Genomic DNA, 19,902 nt, shown 5'->3' on the forward strand with positions numbered 1-19,902 from the left:
GGTACTGTATGCGCTAAAGTGCGCGAATTTTGGATTTCTGATTCTGATCTTTTTGATGCTTCTAGTGTTAGATCTTTTGAGTCACTCTTATTGCTCGGTTCGGGTGATCTCGGCTGATCTCTCGACACGGGTTTCCAGAGTCGGGACTGTCGGTTGGAGCTGTGTTGAGGTGGGTTACTGATTCTCTATCCGCTTTTACGCGGTTTCTTCTAAAAGTCTTGTTATTGTCGACAAATTCTCTTGATTAAAAGTATTTGGAAACTAAATTTCATAATTTTTCGACATCATTTGGCTAGTGATCAAAAGGTTCCAAAATTAACAATTTTAATGGTAGATATGATGCGTTTTTAAGTTCAACGGTGTAGAAGTATCCAAATTAGATGAAAATTTAATAGAAAATTCTACTTAACATCAATAGCAAGACCAATACTTCCGATTTGAAATGTGAGTCCTTTATCACTGTTTTTTATGAGATTTTCATTTTCAGACATTTATTTTGAGGCTACTCGTTTACTAGACTAACGAAGTCAAAAAATTATAAAATTTGGTTTCTAGGTAGTTCCAACAGTGTAGATCATGTCTAATAGAACAGATCACCGAATCAGATGTCCCACTATTGAAAACAACTTATAAGTACGGAGGCTCCCGTACTTTCGAAAGCGAGCCTAGCGCGCGCTCTCTCTCTCTCTCTCTCTCTCTCTCTCTATATATATATATATATATATATATATATATATATATAAATACTGAAATTGATAAAATTGTACAAAACTTATGAGTTTGATTTTACTATTCAGTCTTTTAATTTATTTAATTTGAGTTACGAAATGACATCTTGACTTCAAAATTTAAATCATTATTCATTTTAGTAAATTTATAGTCACAAAAATTACATAAAATATACAAACTAAATATATAAAAATAAACAGACATATTTAGATTTTAAAATCAAAATATCGTTGATTGATTGAAATCAAACAAATCGAAAGAATAAAATTGCAAAAATCAAAATTTTAAAAGATAAAATAGCTAAATTAAAATGGTCTATAATTTTGATAAGATTTATACATTTCCACCTACTAAAATTTACTTGTCTAGCATGGAGATAGCTTTATTTTCGTACGCAAAAAAAAAAAAAAAAAAAAAAATCCCTTGACTTGGGGCGGTTCACGACGCTACCTTGGTGGACCAGGTCCACGCAAATAGTTTCCGTTTCAAAATGCCAACACCGGATGAAACCACCGTTCCCGCCCTCCGACACCTTCCACACTGCAACACAGAGAGAGAGAGAGAGAGAGAGAGAGAGAGAGAGAGAATGGGCGACGTCGAAGATGATCATCGTTGGGAGGACGCCATCGACGTCGACGACTCCGACCTCCTCCTCCTCCCCCGCTCATCCTCCTCCTCCTCCTCCTCCCTTCCTCCTCTCCGCCCCTGCTCCCAAACCCTAACCCTAACCCCAACCACTCCCAACCCTCCTCCACCAAAACCCTCCCTCGCCGCCGCCGGCCCCCGCCTCATCCCCGGCCCCGCCGGCGCCGTTCAGGCCTCTATGCGCCGGAGATCCTCCGCCCCCTCCGCCGTTGCCGCCCCTTGCGTCATCGGCTCTCGGTCGGAGCCGCAGATGAGGCGGGACGATCCGCCGTCGGATCTTGTTGATGCGGAGGATGGGGATTTCACGCTCGATCCCTGGCTCAGCGCCATTGACTCTCTAGGTGAGTGGAGATCGATTCTTCCGATTTGATGCTCTGAAGCCGCCGATCATGTACTTTTCTCCCTAATTTGGTGGTTTATGGTGAGTTTTAGGGGAGGACCATGCTGCGTCGGTACGCCGGATCGGGTCAATTAAGACGTCGTCAATTGATCGAATACCTCATGTCCATATTGAAACCTTCTTAATCCATATTAAGTTTTGCTTTGATTTGATCTATTGTGATACTCTTCGGACTGATTTAGTTTAAGAAGTTGGGCAACCAGGTGGTGGGGGTCGTCAAGTTGTGCACGCCAAACGGGCTTGGAGACCTGTTTCTTACTCTGAAGGTAAGGTTGTTGATGACCTGTGTGCTAAGTGAGCTGTGATGATGTACAGGCATGATCGGTGCTTATGATTTGCTTGTTTTAGGATCCAACGGGCATGATCGGTGCTTATGATTTGCTTGCTTTAGGATCCAACAGGCATGATCGGTGCTTTCGTTCACCGTAAAGTTATTTCGGACGGCAATCTTGGCGGTGGTATCTCTGTTGGATGTGTCCTTATTCTGAAGCAGGTCGGAAATATTCTGAAGTGTGCGAATCTAACTTTTCCTTGTAATGAGACCTTTTTAGGGAGTCCAATTTCATAAGATGAATGTTTCTTACCCATCAGCTCTATATTAATTGTTCTTTTGAATGAGGGAAGTTGATTCTTGGAAACGGATCGATTTTCAGGTGGTTGTCTTCTGCCCTGCTCGCTCTGTTTGCTACCTCAATGTAACAATAAACAATATTGTGAAGGTGCGTATGTTGCGTAGTTGATTGGATTATGAATATATCTCATGGCTGATGGTTATTCTTGTAGCAAGCGAATGCTGTTGCTTCTTTACCTTTTTTTTTTTCATCCACTTTTCAGAGAAAATTAGCAGATTTGAGTTACATGGTCTCTTATTGTTGTTGATGATTCTGGTGATTATTTGGTGCTAAATATGTTCATGTTTATTTCTTGTGTTTGCTTTGAATTTGAAAAAGTTTTGTTTGCTAGTCGAAAGAGTGTGTGCTTTGTAATCGGTTGCGTACTTTGCCAATGGGGTGTCTATATTGGGTGAAACAATGCCTTTTCAAGTATTATAAATAGGGTAAGGGTTTTGTGACAAAATGTGTAAAGCGAGGAAGCTCTCGTTGGCACATGCATTTTTCTCTTATTTTTTATATTGTATTGATTGAAATATATGGTAGTTTCAAAGCAATTTCTTAAAAATGAGTCAGGATCTCATTAGGTTGAGGACAAAGATTTGGGAAAAAGAAAAAAAAAAAAAAACCATGATCCCCGTAATTAATCACTTATTCCATGGAACTATTTTATGCAAATATATGCTTGTTGCTTGTAATGGATAGAAGTAAAAAGATCTATCCATTATCTGTCACTAATTTGATCATCTTTTCACAAAATTATCTGGCTTTTCCAGAAACAACTACTAATTATTGAGGAAATCGAATTTTCGCCAATCTTAATGCTTTATTTCATCAAACTTGGATCATCAAAATGCATCAATAGTAGAATAAAATAGATCCCAAACAGTTTTTAGCTCTATTGGTCGGAAAATTAAAAGTAATAGGTTATGAGTCATGGTGTCAGTACATGTGTTGTACCATATCAGAAGCATGTTGGCATGATGCAGCGCGTCGCTATTGTTCACGCCAACTGGTGCTTAAATCCTCGATTGGAAACATTGAACTTTACGGTAGAACTTGTGGTGTTTTGGTATTAAAAGTTGGTTTTGATGGGCACATCGAATTGAGGCTCTCTGGTGGTTGTGTTTGTATTGAACAAAGAGTTAAGCATCTAGAGATGCTTTTTCATCATTACGTTCTGTCTATTGGAATAGAGTTAGAGCAAAACTCAAAGTTGAAGAAGGCTCCATGAGACAGAGTATGATGTGAGGCAATATGTGAGTATCTGAAATTTTACTATGTTTTATGGGTATATGCTGGTTATTTCTTATGTTGTTATTACATATATATAGTTTTCTGTAGTATGGACCAGTTTTGGTTTGTACACACTTGCGAGATTTTTGCTGTTAAGGGATATTCGTCTTGGATTTTTATAGATGACCCAACTTCTGTTCTCTTAAGATGACACTGAAGTTACCTTAAGGCGATATGTTCTTATGTTTGTTAAGTGGAAAAGGCAACTTCTCACACGAGAATCATCTTGATAAGCATCTTTAAAACAATAAAAATGTAATGTCTTTTTTTTATATATATATCCAATTATCACTGAATTTTCAAAGTACACTAGAAATATCCAGAGTCATCTAGTATTTTTCTAACTAAGTTTTGGCCATAAGATATCCAACTTGGGGCAAATGGCATGGAATGGTGGTTGTAAGTCTTGAAGAGAGTTACAGCAACATCCAAGACATTCAAAATCAGAAAATTTCTTAGTTTTTTTACGAGACCCCACTGTGTGACTTGGATGATGATTACAGCAAACCTCTTGGGTGATGATTCGTGAATCGTTGGACAGTTTTTCGGTTACAAAATTCGATGCATGATACAATTCTTTTCATGAACAGCTTTTTACTAAGGATTGTGGACCCTGTCATAAACAAGTAATTTCCTCATTTACGGCAAGATCTCATATTGCAGGTAAATTTCTGTTTATCTATTTTTGTTTTTAATCCTTTCCCCTTGCATTAGTCTTTCCTTGTTGATGCTATGCTGTTGTTCTGTATTTCTCTAGCGAAACACATGGAAACCAATTTGGAGGAACAGTCCGAAAGAGATGCCCTGATGAGGAGGAGAATTGAAACAGGAAACGCTTGTATTGAAGAAACTAGCACCTCCTGGGCTTGTGAAAGGATGGCATCCCGTTCGAAAACAGCAGAAGTTGCTACGACGATGGCTATCAAGACTAGCCATCTCTTACAGAAACTTCAGGACCCTTCTACGAGGCATTTAACGAAAAACCCCTCAGTTAACGATTTGAGACCAAGTTTGAATGATGAAAATGTTATGGGTGGTAAGGAAACTAGTTCTACAGCTGCCGCTGGATTAGTGAAGTCTAACCCTAACCATGAAAAGAACGAGGCAATGAAGCTTAGATCACGAGTTTCCGCCGCTCAATGGACTGATGAACAGCTCTCCGAGCTATTTGCTGACTACTAAAATTGGGATGAATCTGTCACCAATATGTTACTTCCATGCTCACGTAAGGTATGAGCAATGCACCTTTTGTTATTTTGCCAGTATTTTGGCCAGAAATTTGTTAGCTACAGTTGTTTTTGTCTGCGTTACGCTTATATAGTTAGTATTAGGGTTGGTATGATTGTTGTATAATGTAATGTTTTCTTCCCCTCTATTTCCGCCAGACTCCTACGGAAGCCCAAAATACATTTATTTTCTTTGCAGGTATGCCATGGAGGAAGAGTTTTGGTCCATCTAACTAGCCCAGTGAGGCAGTTAAGAGACTTTGGCTGCGTGGATTAAACACTGCTCTATAACTGGTGTTTCCTTCCTTTTCTGTTTTTTTTTTTTTGGGGCTCTTATCTTACAACCTTTTGTTGACAGTTGGAGAAGCATTTCACTACTAAAATTGTGCATATCTCTCACATTCTGCTAGATATGCATGCACGCTACGGAGTCGAAGGTTACATATCCAAATTCTATCATTTTTATGATTTTTGTTTCTTTTGTAAGTTGGCATGAATATCAATATCACTAGTTTAGTACATTTTTGACTCTTCAACCATCTTCTGCTCGCTAGAAGGTATTCAACAGTATTAACTTCTCGAAACCGACCTAAGAATCAATCTCCCTTTCTTATTTATTTATTTATTTTTCTAATTCTTTGGCTTAGAATCACTAGGGTTTGGGACCCCCTTTTTTTTTTTATCTTCTCCGAAAAAGCTGAAGGGGACAAGTGTGATGTGCCCTTTATCCTTCAATCAGTATGCATATTCGATCAGGAATCCTATCTAGAAATGCTGAGGAAACCAAATTGTTCACCAATACTGGTATTTGGCGAAGTAAAACAGAGCAATTTCTCTTTTTAATCACATTAATGCTAATAACTGAGAGTTAAGTTGGTTACACTGGAAACTATCGAACATGATTTGGAACAATTGAATCTTTTAAACACTAGGTTTTGTGACTTATTCCATTATTTATTTAGCACAAAATTTTGAAGGACTGTATTTTGTGTTTTTTTGTTTAAATGTTTAGGATAGTTCAAAATTTTGAATTCTTGATAATTTTTTTTTGAAACAAATTTGATCATGATCTCTTACTCAAATCTTTAATTTTTGAGGTTTATTGTTTATTGTTAGGAGAATGGTTGATTTTTTTTTGCCTGCATAAAGAAGATGATTTTAAAAAATTTAATTTAATTATTTTAGAGCATATTTGACAATCTTGATATTCTATTGATCCTCGATAGGGGTGAAAACGAGCTGAGCTCGAACGAGCTTATCTCCGCTCAAATTCGGCTTGAAATTAATTTCGAGCCTAAATTTGGGCTCAAGCTTAGCTCGAAATTAATTAGAGCCGAGCTCGAGCGAGCCTAATTTCGAATCGAGCGAGCTCAAGCCCTAAACGAGCCGCTTTGAAATTCTAAATATCGTATGCTCTCAATAGTTTAATTTGTATAAAACATTACCTACATTTGATGCAATAAGTATATCTAATAATTCAAAATACGAATAATTATATAAAATACATTTATTATATAAAAATAACTTATGAGTTGAATATTTGATCTTTTTCAACCTCGGCATGTCTTTTCTTCCGTTTCAATATCCATATTATTTTTTTGTATAATAATTAATTTAAACTTCAATCTCATATTATAACTAAAATTTAAATTTTGTATATAAATAATATATTTTTTATTTTAAAAATATTTTGTAATTTTTTCAGTATACCATTAATGACATTCCTTTTTACTATAATGTAACAAAATCATATCAAACTATAATTTTTTAAGAAAATTAGCTAAGCATATTTAGATAAATAAAGTATTTTTGAAATTTTTTATTCACTTGATCCAATATATATTTTCAAAGTAAATGTGCAAGATTTATGAAATAATATCAATATCTAGCCAAAATTTTATAAAAATAAGACAACAACACATATATAATAAGAAAAAAATACCAAGTGATCATATCGATAACGATAACAAATAATAAATATCATAAAAGCAACAATACAAAATATTTAAATATACCAATATAAAGAGAACTTGGGGGGCTTGAGGTTTGACCTCTTGAAGTGAGAGATAAAGAAAAGAGAAAGAAAGAGATTAGAGATTTAGGGCTATGTGAAAAAAAGAGAGGGAGAGAGTGCAAATTTAGTGGGAATTTGTTTTTTTTATTGGCATGTTTGGTTTATTTTTATGGACAAGCAATATTGGCCTAATTTTAACTAAACTCAAATTACTGACTCAATCTATATATAACAAAATATATTATATTTATATATTTTTATATATATATATATTCGAACTTTTTGAGCCTAATTCGAGCAAGCCGAGTAATACTCAAGTTCGGTTTGAAATGAATTTCGAGCTTTTATTTTTTGTTCAAGCTCGGCTTATTTAATTTCGAGTCGAGTTTGAGCGAGTCGAATATCGAGCTGAATGCGAGTCGAACGCAAGCCGGCTGGCTCATTTGCCAGCCCTAATCCTCGGTCGAGGTAACTTGCCATTGGAAATTGAAGATCTTCTGCAAAATATTTTCTCTGACCAAGTGGGGCATCTACATCCCTTTTTATGTGTGGATTATTATTCTTTAAACTATAAAAAAAAAAGGAAACTTCAAATATATCTTGTGGTTTAAATTGTATTAAGTTAGTACTATTTAGTTTCACACTTTCTCACTTTAGTATTCTGTGGTTTAATATTTCGTTAAATTATATACTCTGAAATGAATAATAAAAAGAGAAAATTGAAACCTCAGGGTAGTAACTTGATAAAAAAAAAAAATCATAGGGTACTAACTTGATACATTTTAAACTATAGGGTACTAAAATGAGAAAGTACGAAACCACAGGGTACTAAATTGATACACTTTAAACTAAAGAGTACTAAAGTGAGAAAGTGTAAAATCACAGAATGGGTATTTGAAGTTTCCCAAAAAAAAAAATTATTTAGTATCGTGCTCACCCCATATTTGCTGGTTACCGAGTGGGATAAGGTTATAGACAATGACAAAAACACAAAAAATGAGATCAATTTGCATGAAAAATTCATTGATTTTGTATTTTTACAAAATAGAATAATTTTTTTTTTCAAATTTGCAGATTAGTACTGAATATTTTTTGAAATGATCAAAATATTCCTTCTCTCTCTCTCTCTCTCTCTCTCATTTTGAATTCGTGGAACCTAAAATTAACAGCCATAATTACAATTATATACTTTTTTCTAAAAAAAACTTACTCTCGTATGATACAAAAATAAAATAGTAAAAAATAATAAGTAAAATTAAAATAGTGCAATATAAATATAAATCGTGCAATACCAAATGCAAGTTTGAATAAAAAGTACAAGATAAATAGTATATACTTTTAAGTGTTTTAAATTTTTGTTGTTTGAAGTTTTTTTGTTAAAAAAGATCAAAATGTTGCACCTTTTACCGAATATTGCATTATTAAGAAGTATGATGTACAATTTCAGCTCAGTAGAATCTAACATTAAATAGAATTTTCTTTTTTGAAAAATGCAATTAACAAATCATGATTACATGTATTTTTTCTGGAGAGACAAGAATGCTAACCTAAATATATTAAATAAACAAGAATATATAGTGCAATATAATTTAGATTTATACATAAATTTTACAATATTATGTTAAATAGTGAAATAGTTTTAAAATATTGCAGCATTTTGTTTTCTTTAATAAAAATTTTAAATTATAATTAAATAGTGTAACATATTTTCAAACAGTGGAATATAATTTAATGTTTAAAATTTTTATTTGAAGTGTTGTACTTTTGATCGAGCGTTGCACTATTAGAGAGTATGTTACGCAATTTAAGAATTTAAAATCTCTATAGAATATTATTATTTTTGAAAAGTATAATTGACAAATTATAGTTGTATACATTTTTTCTTGAGAGACGAATCGTTACCTAAGGCATAATAAATATAATAATTAAGAAAAGGTAAAAAAACAGTATAATCTATTACTATATTACTATATACTAAAGTCTGTGAAGAGGTTGCTGTGCTGCCACGTGTCGTCAGGTTCCTTTCGGTGCACCTGATGCAACATAGGCCGGTGACTATGGACATATGTATGGTCCGTGGGAGGGTCTTGAGTGCATCTGTTCTATATATATTCTTCTAACTAAAGTCCGAGGAGTGAGGTTGCTGTACTGCCACGTGTTAAAGAGTGTGGGGTAATATTTTTATCTTGACACGTGTCCTATCTATATTTACGCTGCACCCGGTGTACCATAGATCCTATAACAATTTTTATTTTATTTTAATATAAGACATTTAAAATACTATAATATAAATTTAATTAATGAAATTTTATTCTAAATTTTTTTTTTGACAATTTTATTTAAAATTTTATTTTGACATTTTTATCAAATAAATTTGCTGGTGTGTATCACATACATTAAGTGCACATAATAATTTGCATTGGAGAGTAGTGTTTGTGGACATGTCTCCATCCATAGGTGCACCCGATGCACCATAGATCGAATAGAAAATATATCTTTATTTTAGTGAATATATTATAAAATTTATAAATATTAACATATAAATATTTTAAAATTTATAAAATAAATTGAATTAATTAAATTTTTAGTTTTGACATCTTCACTGTATAAATCTACTGGTGCATATGAGATGTATGTATATACTAGATGCAGCCAATAAACTTCACCGAAGTCCTCATATCTATTGCGGAGCACCCTCCATTTCTAGATAAATGTCCTTTCTATAAATTCGGTGTACCTGGTACATCAAAATTGTATAGAAAAAATTTATTTTATTTTAATATTTGCATCTAAATTTTATAATTTTTAATATATAAAAATTTAAAGTACTATATAGCAAATTTACTTAATTTTATTATTGACATTTCTATCATATAAATTTATGGGAGCGTTGTTTGTGGACATATGTCCATTCTACTGTCAGGTGGACCTGCTTTCTCTCTGGTATAAAGAGATTCTCAAACAACTTCTCCATCGCACTCACCCATGACTCCACAACCCAAGGCTCGGTGTGACTACTATCAAAGTGAGGCGGATCAAATCGGCAAAAACGGGCTAGCCTCTCGGTCATCCACTCCTGATCGGCCTCTATCATCTATTCGTCTGACCGTGATGCCTCTCCGGTAGGTGTAGGCGGTGCTGTGGGGGTTGTCGCTGGTGGGGATGCAAGTACGACTGGCGTGCCTATTGGGGTAGTCGAGGGTGGTGCCTGTGGCTTTGAGGCTCTAGATACTGCACTCGGCTGTTGAGTGAACGTGTCGCACATGCTCTGCAGTAACGCACCCTGCTGCTTGGTCGCCTTAGCCAAGATAGCTAACTGCTCTCTCAAATCTGAGGGTGCACTCGGTCTTGCCTGCTTTGGCACCTTCGGTGGCGCGGGATGATCTCGCGGGTGGTCGACCTCTGCGTCGATAAGGCATCATGGTTACCTGAAACGAAAACAATTATCAGATACAAAATACAAAGCAAACCTCAACCCAATCAAGTGAAAGTCTAGAAGATCGTCCTTATTCCTTCACGAAATTATGTCGTCTACAATCGACATAGTTCATTTGGCGGAAGCAGACACTCCTTTAGTTACTCCCTCAAATCTAGAAGGAGTTAAAACAATTCAATTACATACTTTCGCAATAAGTCACATCTCTCACGCCTTGGCTTCCTAAGGTCTACTATGGCCTAAGGTTTCCTAGGTCCCAACAATCTAATCCTAAGCTCTGATATCAATTTAATCTATCATGCCCCGGATTAACACGTTCCCCGAGCTCGTCAACAGACTCGTCATATACATAGGAATTTTTCGTGTATACGAAGCAATAGCTGTACCTACACACAGATAATAACTACTATAAGAAGTATAGAGCTGTAAAAAAAAAAAAACTGAAACATATATAAATAAAAAGGCCCACTGTACAGATAAGTTTCAAAATGTAACCACCTCTCAGAGAGTAAAACTAAATACAACTGTTTGTATATGACAACATCCAAAACTATCTCTGGTAGGGGTATTTCTCTAGTATGGTGACAGGGGAAGATAGGGATCTAGTTCGTGACTCCCTTATCTTGCTCAGGAGCTGCACCAGCAACTGACGGCTCTATAAAAAAAAGATAGCAATAAAGGGTGTGAGAACTACTACAAAGCAGAGTAGTTCTTAGTGGGTACCGTTACCAACCCTAACGGCCTACCCACTAAGTCTACAGTACGAGTAAGCAACTAATAGGTAAAAGATAGTAAAATAAGCTGGAAGAAATTCTACAGCTAAATGCCACTATATTGTCGCTATCCAAACCATATTTTTTGTAAACATATAAATGCATCTCTAACTACAAATCAGCCACAACTGACCCAATCACAAGGGACCACCAATTGGCCAGTCTAGCCTGTACTCAAACTACATTGCACACCACCCACGGGGGTGGTCGGTCCAAGGAAATTACCTAAAGGAGACTGCTGCGACGTCAACGCAAGAAAAGCCTTACTCCGTAGCGGCACTCGGGGGAGCTATCCAACCGAGCATGGAAGCGTGTCTTTATCAAGCTCAATCAGGCTGACATAGGCTATAATCAATACAAATGGATCAAACTGGTCTAACAACCAAGGCTCATGTGCTCTCGGCACAATTTGAGACAAGTTGTAAGAATCTGGGCCCACAGTCAGCCCCGACGGTACTCGACAGTACAAAACAACTAACTCTACTATAAAAATGAGCTTGGCCCCTCAGTACGAGCGTAATCTCAACTTGCACTATTCTAAGTATCCATGACACACTAACAGCGGTGATACAAAAGAAAATCAGCTCTTGAAGCTAAATCTGATAACTTTTCGAAAAGTGACAGGTGTAGGTTAATAAGTTTTCTCCTGAGTCAAATCCCAGTTCAACAGATAATAATCATTATAAATTAACTAAGCATGCTCTAAAGCTTAGATTTCATCTATAATATGCAAATCTACAGTTTGAGCTATTAAACAAGATGATTATATGCAAAACTATAAATTCTAAAAGCTTTGAACGACATTAACCCACCTTAAACGCGACTTCAACAAAGGTAGGAAGTCGAGGGAGAAGGCCCTATAAAAGATCAGCGTCAAAACAAGCTAAATCAGGTTGCTGTCGAGATTTGGATCTTCCTGCGGCAACTTTTGGGCGCCCAGATCAAGGGTCCAGAACAGTAAGCTGGCAGCTTTAACCTATACGAGTTCAACATGGGATTTAATCCAATTTTGAAGTCCAAATGCAGTGAAACTTCACCCAACTCACCTCAAAAGGCTAAAGAGCAATTCCCCAAATTTTTCACCAAAATTGAGCTCGAAATGATCATCAAAAAGCCTTCACACCAATTCGGACCCACTTCTGGATGCCCAGAACCTGCATCCAGAACTTCAGCACTTAAGCAATCTGCTTGTTCTAGCACAATCTGAGAATTCTAGCTTATAAAAATCAGTGGAGTTGGGTCACAAACCTTCCAAATAAAGTAAGAAATCAAACCAAATCCGTCTATAAGCTTCCCATCAAAATCTGGATTAAAAAATCTAAGAAATCCATCAAAGCTCCCAAAAATCAGTATACATGCTTAATTATCCAAATCTGAGCTAAAACTCACCTCTCACATCTCGAATTTAGGTGGGAAAAACTTTTAAACATGTAGAGGATGATGGAAAATCAATTCCCACATCAAAATCCAGCTCCAAGAAGATTTGGATCCAAAAACACCAAGAAAATGTCAATTTCAGCTCAAGAACACCAAAATTCCAAGAAAATAATAATTTGATCATACTAACCTCAATTACATGCTATTAAATTGGTTCCACACACTTTCCCACGAGTCTACAATCCTCCAAATCAAATTTCATAGAATTTGGATGCTCCTACGCCGCACACAGGCCAAATCTTTCAAGGTCGTTGCTGGAATCCTGCTGAATTTTCAAGTCCTCAATGCCAAAAGTAAAAATTTGAAGGATTGGAGGGGCTAAAATGCAAAATTACAAACTCACTGTGAAGAAGAGGTGAAAAGAACTCTCAGGGAACGTCCACATCTTTTTATAGTAGTGTAGGTTAGATAAAATGAGCTACAAAAGCAAACATTGCTAACCTGTACTGCTATAGAAAATCCAAGATTCGGACGCCCAAAACCCATAACCGAGCACCCAGAACTTCCAGCCTGCACAAACAGCACCACGGTTCCTTCGTCTGACGATCCGCTACACCGCTATCCTGTTCCGGTGAATCCAACCGACCACCACCCACGTGTCAATATGATTGATATTCACGAAGTGAACTTTCAGACCCAACTTCCGGGTGCTCTAAACAGGGTCTGAATGACTTCAGCATCTAATACAAAACAGCACTCAGGATCTGGGAGCCCTAAACCATTTCTGGGCGCCTTGAACTGCTAAAACTTTAGTTTTGGCTTATTTGAGTGCGTCGAGTCCGTTTTTGCATATATTTTGTGTCAAAACTATTCCGACTCGTCCCGACACTCTATAGAAGTGTCGACTAGTCGCTGATACTGTAGTCATTCCATTAGCTAAACCCCAGGGACACTACATAAGTTGAGGATCAATTTTTTTGGCTAGAATCCCATATGGCCAATTCAATTCGCACAACTTTTGCATCATAGGATTTACAAAAATTCTTTTGGGTTATAGTAAATAATAATAATAATAATAATAATACGAGTTGAGCTAGAATACTCTCAAAAGCACTAAGGAGGTGGCGCTTTTGAATTTTTAACTATTGGATAGAGAGATGTAGGGTTGAGATAATTGTGATGGTGGTGGTAGGTGGAATAGTGTTTGATCCAAGTGGTATTAATAATTAAGCAGTAGATCCAAGGGCTAGAAACTTAGAAACACAAAGAGATTGGTGTTTCTAAAAATATTCTAACTCAATTCATAATAATCCTATTAGAGAAAAAAAGCCTTTGGATAATAACACTCCGTTTGGCTCGGGTATAAAGGGGGGGATAAGGGGGATATCCCCCCCTTTATACCCAAACAAAAAAAAAAAAATGGTGGGAACAAGTGTTCCCACCCATAACGGGTTGTACCAGGTACAACCCGTTATGGGTGGGAACACTTGTTCCCACCTGGGGTTGGAACAAGCTTGTTCCCAAGCTTGTTCCAACCCACTTGAGNGCAATCTGCTTATTCTAACACAATCTGAGAATTCTAGCTTATAAAAATCAGTGGAGTTGGGTCACAAACCTTCCAAATAAAGTAAGAAATCAAACCAAATCCGTCTATAAGCTTTCCATCAAAATCTGGATTAAAAAATCTAAGAAATCCATCAAAGCTCCCAAAAATTAGTATACATGCTTAATTATCCAAATCTGAGCTAAAACTCACCTCTCACATCTCGAATTTAGGTGGGAAAAACTTTTAAACATGTAGAGGATGATGGAAAACCAATTCCCACATCAAAAATCCAGCTCCAAGAAGATTTGAATCCAAAAACACCAAGAAAATGTCAATTTCAGCTCAAGAACACCAAAATTCCAAGAAAACAATAATTTGATCATACTAATCTCAATTACATGCTATTAAATTGGTTCCACACACTCTCCCATGAGTCTACAATCCTCCAAATCAAATTTCACAGAATTTGGATTCTCCTACGCCGTACACAGGCCAAATCTTTCAAGGTCGTTGCTAGAATCCTCCTGAATTTTCAAGTCCTCAATGTCAAAAGTAAAAATTTGAAGGATTGGAGGGGCTAAAATGCAAAATTACAAACTCACTGTGAAGAAGAGGTGAAAAGAACACTCAGGGAACATCCACATCTTTTTATAGTAGTGTAGGTTAGATAAAATGAGCTACAAGAGCAAACATTGCTAACCTGTACTGCTGTAGAAAATCCAAGATTCGGGCGTCCAGAACCCAGAACTGGGCACCCAAAATTTCCAGCCTGCACAAACAGCACCACAGTTCCTCCGTCCGACGGTCCGCTACACCGCTATCCTATTCCGGCGGATCTCACCGACTACCACCTGCGTGTCAATATGATCGATATTCACGAAGTAAACTTTCGGACCTAACTTCCGGGCGCTCTAAACAGGGTCCGAATGACTTTAGCATCTAATACAAAACAACACTCAGGATCTGGGAACCCTAAACCATTTCTGGGCGCCCTGAACTGCCAAAACTTTAGTTTTGGCTTATTTGAGTGCGTCGAGTCTGTTTTTGCATATATTTTGTGCCAAAACGATTTCGACTCATCCCGACACTCTATAGAAGTGTCGACTAGTCGCTGATACTATAGTCATTCCGTCAGCTAAACCCCAGGAACACTACATAAGTTGAGGATCAATTTTTTGGGCTAGAATCCCATATGGCTAATTCAATTCGCAAAACTTTTGCATCTTAGGATTTACAAAAATTCTTTTGGATTATAGTAAATAATAATAATAATAATAATAATAATAAGACGAGTTGAGCTAGAATACTCTCAAAAGCACCAAGGGGGTGGTGCTTTTGAATTTTTAACCGTTGGATAGAGAGATGTAGGGTTGAGATGATTATGGCAGGTGGTGGTAGGTGGAATAGTGTTTGATCCAAGTGGTTTTAATAATTAAGCAGTAGATCCAAGGGCTAGAAACTTAGAAGCATCAAGAGATTGGTGGTGCTTCTAAAAGCATTCTAGCTCAATTCATAATAATCCTATTAGAGAAAAAAGCCTGTGGATAATTAGAGTATGAACTACTGGTATTGAATTGATGACTATTATGATATTGGACATATTCGAAAAAATAATTGTGACATTTTCAGTTGACTGGACTTTTATATGAACAATCATCTTATATTTCTTATAATGTACATTAGATTATTTTATTGGTAATTTTTTCATTCATTTGATTATAATATTTTAATATTAAATTCTTGATAATTATATATACTAATTTGGAAAGATAACATCTATCCGCAATGAAGCGCGATGTCACGGACTAAACGAAATTGCTCGCAAAAGCCCGTGCGGCGCTCGCCTTCCTTCGCGAAGTGAGCAAGCCTGCCTCTCTATTTGCTAAGTTAGGACCTCGCTCGCCCTAGACTAAGTACAAGAGAGAGACAAGAAGAAAGCTCTTCTATTACTTTAAGGTTGAGAATACAATATGAGATTCTGAAATGAGAGGGGGTGGAGGCCACACTCTTTATAGGCCACTCGCCATCCATAAAGCCAATAAAAAGGTGCCAAGTGGCACAATACTACTAGCCAAAAGGGGAGGCCACGCGGTCTCCCAAGGGTCCTAATAAATAAGCATAGAACTCGAAGAGTCATACATTTATTATCCTAGAAACTCTAAGGGACTCTTGACCCTCCGGTATCCGCACCATCCGTCTCGAGAACCATATAGAAGCTTCTAGAAGATTCCAAGCCAAAACCTCCGTCAGATGTCCGCTTTGGAGTTTGGGTGATTGCAAAGCAAAATCGCAGAGAAAATCTTTGTGCTGTGACAGCGAGCCCTATACTAATCATATAAATTATGCACTATTTTATATGCGTTGCATTGTTTATTTGGTTGTAATTAATTTTGAAATTTACCACATAGCAAACAGTATAGAGAACGAATAATATGCTTATATTTTATATATTACTATAAAAAAATGACATCGTACACCCTTTTTTACACGTGAAAGCCTTGATAGCATGTTCTGCCGATCTTTTTAAATGGAAGAATAATTTATTCAGGTTAAAATTTTTTCTAATTAAATTTGCTAAAATTTTTAGAAAAAATAATTTGTTTTTGCAAAGAAAAAAAAAATAGTGAATCTTTTATGCAAATAGAAAGAAAAATTTATTCCATAAAATTGGAAATAGGAAAAAAAAAAAAAGAAAAAAAGAAAATGTCGCCATTTTTGGGTCATCTTCTGTTTGACATTGTTAACAACCAACTCCAGAACTCCACGGGCCACAACAGTACAAATTCTTATCCCAGGGCAGGAAAGAATATTGAATGTGGGTGGTGTGGCGTGGGCGTGGCCGTTCCTCATGTCATGTCCGTCTCCAGATACTGCGTCGCACTTACATAATAATTAAGAGAGAAGAGGCCCTTCCGTGCATCATCCACCTCAATTAATCCAGAAGAAAGCTAGAGAGCAGAGAGGCAGAGAGACAGAGAGCGAGACCATGGCCCCTCATCAGAGTCGTCTTCGCTGCTCGCTCTTCTTCTTCTTCTTCTTTTTCTTCTTCTTCACTGCTTGCTCCTTATCCTCCTCCTCGTCGTCGTCCCCCGGCACCATCATCTTCACCACCCTCGGCCGCAGCCGCTACGCCTTTGACATCTTCTCCGTTCCCATTCCCGTTCCACCCTCCAACTCCTCCTCCTCCTCCTCCGACGAGCTCCGCCTCACCGACGGCGTCTCCGTCAACTTCAACGGCTTCTTCCCCTCGCCATCCTCCTCCTCCTCCAGCTCCTTCCTCTACATCTCCGAGCGCAACTCCTCCTCCAACATATACTCCTCTCCTCTCCCCTCCTCCTCCTCCTCCGACATATACTCCTCCTCCTCCCACAACTATAAAAGGCGGCTCTCCCTGCAGCTCCAGCTCGCCCCCTTCCCCCTCCTGTCCTCCGCCGACGTCTCCTTCAAAGACCGCCCGTCCCTCGTGCGCGGCGGCCGGCACCTCGTCTACGCCTCCACCCGGCAGCCCTCCGGCGTCCCCCGCGCCAGCTGGTCGGCCGTCTACTCCACCCACCTCCCCTCCTCCCGCACCCGCCGTCTCTCCCCCGCGGACTCCTACGACTTCAGCCCCGCCGTCTCCCCCTCCGGCCTCTGGACCGCCGTCGCCTCCGCCCCCCTCGCCCTCCCCTGGCCCTCCGACCTCGACGACCTGCCCACCTCCCTCTTCCTCTTCCGCACCCTCGACGGCGCCCGCCGCACCCTCCTCCTCCCCCGCGCCGGCTGGCCCTCCTGGGCCGACGACTCCACCCTCTTCTTCCACCGCCGCACCTCCGACGGCGACGGCGGCTGGTGGAGCGTCTTCGCGCCGACCTACCTCCCTCCGCCGACCCGACGCCCCCCCTCCTCGTCTCCGTTCCGCCGCGTCAACCCCTCCCGCTTCCACGCCGTTTCACCCCCGCCTCTCCGCGCCTCATCGCCGTCGCCACCCGCCGCCCCTCCTCCCAATTCCGCCACATCGAGCTGGTGCACATCCCCGACGACGACGACCACGACATTATTTCCTCTTCCTCTTCTTCTTCTTCCTTTGTCGAGGTCACCCGCCCCATCGCGCCTTTCGCCCACCACTACAACCCCTTCCTGTCCCCCGACTCGTCGAGGGTCGGGTACCACCGCTGCAGGGGGGGGAGCACCGCCGGGAGCTCTCCGTTGTTGTTGGAGAATATCAGGAGCCCGTCGCCGCACGAATTCTCGCTGCTCCGGATCGACGGCTCCTTCCCTTCCTTCTCCCCTGACGGCGCCCGCATAGCGTTCGTCGGATTGCCCGGCCTGTTCGTCGTCAATTCCGACGGCTCCGGCGGGCCCCGGGAGGTATTCTCCGGCAACGCCTTCCCCACGGCGTGGGATTGGAAGCGGAAGGGGGTTATCTACACCAGCCACGGGCCCGATTTCGCCGGCGAGGGCACCAAGGTGGACATCATATCCATTTCCATCGACGAGGGTGGCGAGAACTCGCAGCCGTCGATCAAGAAGCTGACCGCCGGCGGGGAGAACAATGCGTTCCCCTCCCCCTCGCCGGACGGCAAGTGGGTCGTGTTCCGGTCGGGGCGGTCGGGCCACAAGAACCTCTATGTCATGGACGCGGTCCACGGCGAGTCCGCGAGCCTCCGCCGGCTCACCGAGGGCCCCTGGACTGACACCATGTGCAACTGGTCTCCTGACGGGGAGTGGATCGCCTTTTCCTCCGACAGGGACAGTCCCGGCTCGGGGAGCTTCGCCATCTACATGGTTCATCCGAACGGGACCGGATTGAGAAAGGTGGTGCAGAGCGGGGATGGGGGGCGGGCAAACCATCCGTGGTTCAGTCCGGATTCGAAGAAGTTAGTGTTCACTTCGGACTACGCAGGGATTTCCGCTGAGCCTATCTCGAACCCCCACCATTATCAGCCTTATGGTGAAATTTTCACTGTAAACATCGACGGCTCAGATATTCGACGCCTTACTCAAAACTCGTACGAGGACGGGACGCCGACATGGACGCCCTTCTTTTTGGAGCCTACGGATGTGCCCGAGAACCTGAAAGGTTCCGCGAACTGTAAGTTTGACGATTGCCACTGGCTCAACATAAAGGATCAGGACCAGCAGGTAGATCAAACCTCGAGTGGTAATAGCTGCTAATTTTCCTATGTGTGATAGATAAATATCTTCCGCTTGCAGTGTGTATAGTTATGGTGCTCGAGTAACTTATACCGAGCATATGTATATATGTAGATTTAGCTACTTGTGCTTGTATGATGAGAGTTTTAGGGATTTAAGGAGTGCTTGTTAACATATGTGCATAGGAAATATGTAATTTGTTCAAATGAATAGTAAGGATTATAGAGCTTTATTATAGTAAGACGTAGTTTCTCGTTTTCATTGTTTGTTTATCTATATGGTTTGTCTGCAAACTTATTTTGCTTAAACGAATCGTGCAGTAGAATTTGATCATCTTTGACATAGCCATATTGATCTTTCACTTTTTGAGTAGGGGGAATAACAGTCGGTACTGAAGCTAGATATTTAGGATTGTACTAGAATTCTTTCTGATTTTGATTGTTCTCTTCTTTCTGAACAGCCATACATGCCCATTTAGAGTGATGATTTTATTATCTTTCAATGAATGCTAATCAAGAATATCAATATGTTGCCCGCTTTGTGTCGATGACATTTCCACCATATTTATGTCAAATCTCGATTTGTCAATTTTTAGCATCTGAGATTTTTTTTTGGGTTTTTTAGTGCAATAGTCTCCTCCTAAAATTTTATTCTAAAAATAGATCTGTTAAAATTTTATTTGTAGATATAGTTCTATAAAAGCAGTGAAATCATTT

The 19,902-nt window shown here is 39.3% G+C and overlaps 1 protein-coding gene and 1 pseudogene across 1 annotated transcript; both read left to right on the top strand.

Annotated features, from left to right (window-relative positions):
* Positions 1,302-5,410, top strand: LOC109718376. The gene is made up of 8 exons (XM_020244584.1): positions 1,302-1,715; positions 1,807-1,877; positions 1,978-2,040; positions 2,166-2,267; positions 2,428-2,493; positions 4,272-4,344; positions 4,439-4,911; positions 5,107-5,410. The coding sequence occupies exons 1-7, from the start codon at positions 1,316-1,318 to the stop codon at positions 4,861-4,863; spliced, it is 1,200 nt and encodes a 399-aa protein (XP_020100173.1). The 5' UTR covers positions 1,302-1,315; the 3' UTR covers positions 4,864-4,911; positions 5,107-5,410.
* LOC109718603 lies at positions 16,831-19,447 on the top strand (annotated as a pseudogene).

The sequence above is a fragment of the Ananas comosus genome, linkage group 1, assembly GCF_001540865.1.
Source record: "Ananas comosus cultivar F153 linkage group 1, ASM154086v1, whole genome shotgun sequence".
NCBI lineage: Eukaryota > Viridiplantae > Streptophyta > Magnoliopsida > Poales > Bromeliaceae > Ananas > Ananas comosus.